At 38.8% G+C, this 1,562-nt stretch overlaps 1 protein-coding gene across 1 annotated transcript; it reads right to left on the reverse strand.

Moving 5' to 3' along the window:
• Positions 1-358: 358 nt before the first annotated feature.
• On the reverse strand, positions 359-1,562 carry LOC107862412 (flavonol 3-sulfotransferase-like; the record flags this gene model as incomplete). Its single annotated transcript, XM_016707990.2, is given in 1 exon segment — positions 359-1,562. A coding segment is annotated over 1 exon segment (1,015 nt), but the record flags the coding sequence as incomplete, so codon positions are not given.

A 1,562-nucleotide genomic window follows, 5' to 3' on the forward strand; every position in this document is an offset into this window, starting at 1 on the left:
AGGTTGGTTGTAGTCGGCCGGCATAAAGAAGAGTAGGGGTAAGCTGAAGAAGTTTTGAAGCGAGGTGATTAGACAGGACATGATACATGCAGATTACTGAGGACGTGTATGTCCTTAGATAGGAAGATGTGGACATGAAAGATTAGGGTAGAAGGTTAGTAGGTAGCTGGCTATTGTCGAATTCCCTTGTCAATATGGCATTATTACTCTCCTAACTATTATATTTTTCAATTTTAGTATCACCTGTTGTTTTGATTGCTTCAGTTATCGTATTATGTGTTCCCCTGGTGCTTTATTTCATTGTTTTATAGTATCCCATAAATTTCTTAAATAAATATAAAATTTGTACAAAAATTAATGAATTCAACCAAACTCGTAATCTTTACTCTAGCTCCACCCTCGCTAGGAAGGAGATAAAGGTTTGCCACTCATTAGAAATGACAAACAGCCACAATTATTGGAATCCAGAACCAAAGTTTGCAACATGACTTCTTGGGGATAACCAAAACAACTACAGAAAAGAGTTAAAGGAACCTCAAAAACCACGTTAGTTGCTTTGGTTCTTGTCTGACTCATTCACTTCACCATTTTGCTGCGGAGTGACAGATGTAGTCATCAAATCAAAACCCAACTTTTGCTTTGTGATTTCATCAAGAACCTCAATCATTTCTTTTGAAAGATGGTTCTTGAAATCGCCCATTTTGCCTCGCCGGAAATATATGTTGTTTGCAATAGTAGGACTAAACGCTCCAGAGTATGTGCCCTCTTTATTCACCTCCAAATTGCTCAGTTTCTCAAAGCTGCAGAGCTCTATTATTCTCTCTACAATGCCTTCACTTTCTTCCTCCAACGAAAATGGCTGCCCCAAGAACTCTGCTAATTTCTTTGCATTGAAGATTGGATCTTTCTTCAAATCCTCATACTTCAAGAAAAGAACCCTCTCTGGAAATTCTAAGCTGGCTTTATAATATCCCATCACATGATCCCAAAATGGACCAAAAGGGGAATACCCTTTAGTAAATTGGTCAAATGCTTCTGCTAGAGAAATGAAAGGCATGTCTTTGGGTCTTAATTTCTGCACAAAGTACCAGAAAGAAACTAACACATCTTTTGCATCACGAAACACATAGACTATTTTGCATTTGTAGTTATCACCTGTTATAGACTCTGGTAAACCATTGAAGGCAAGATGTGATTGTATGAGACAAGTGTTTGGGGTTGGATTTGTTGGGTGCTTAAGTGCATAGGACTCTAGATAGGGTACTAACTCATGTGGGTTTGAAGAGAGCAAAGGGTGTGTGCTAAAATCGTCATGTTGTAATCTGTTTGTAATGGCAAAAAGAAGGGCCTTGAGCCATGTGGTGCCGGACTTTGGGTGACTGGCTAGTAAGACACTATTTGGTTTTGGCTCAAATTGTTGCTGCTGAAGTACTAGCAAACCTTGTAGAACACTTGACGAATACCAAGTACCTTTGTATTGGTAAATCTGATCACTTACCCAACCTCTTTCACTAGGAAGCTCAGAGAGTATTATATCAACGGATTCTTGGTGATTTTCATGG

This window comes from Capsicum annuum, chromosome 3 (assembly GCF_002878395.1).
Source record: "Capsicum annuum cultivar UCD-10X-F1 chromosome 3, UCD10Xv1.1, whole genome shotgun sequence".
Taxonomy (NCBI): domain Eukaryota; kingdom Viridiplantae; phylum Streptophyta; class Magnoliopsida; order Solanales; family Solanaceae; genus Capsicum; species Capsicum annuum.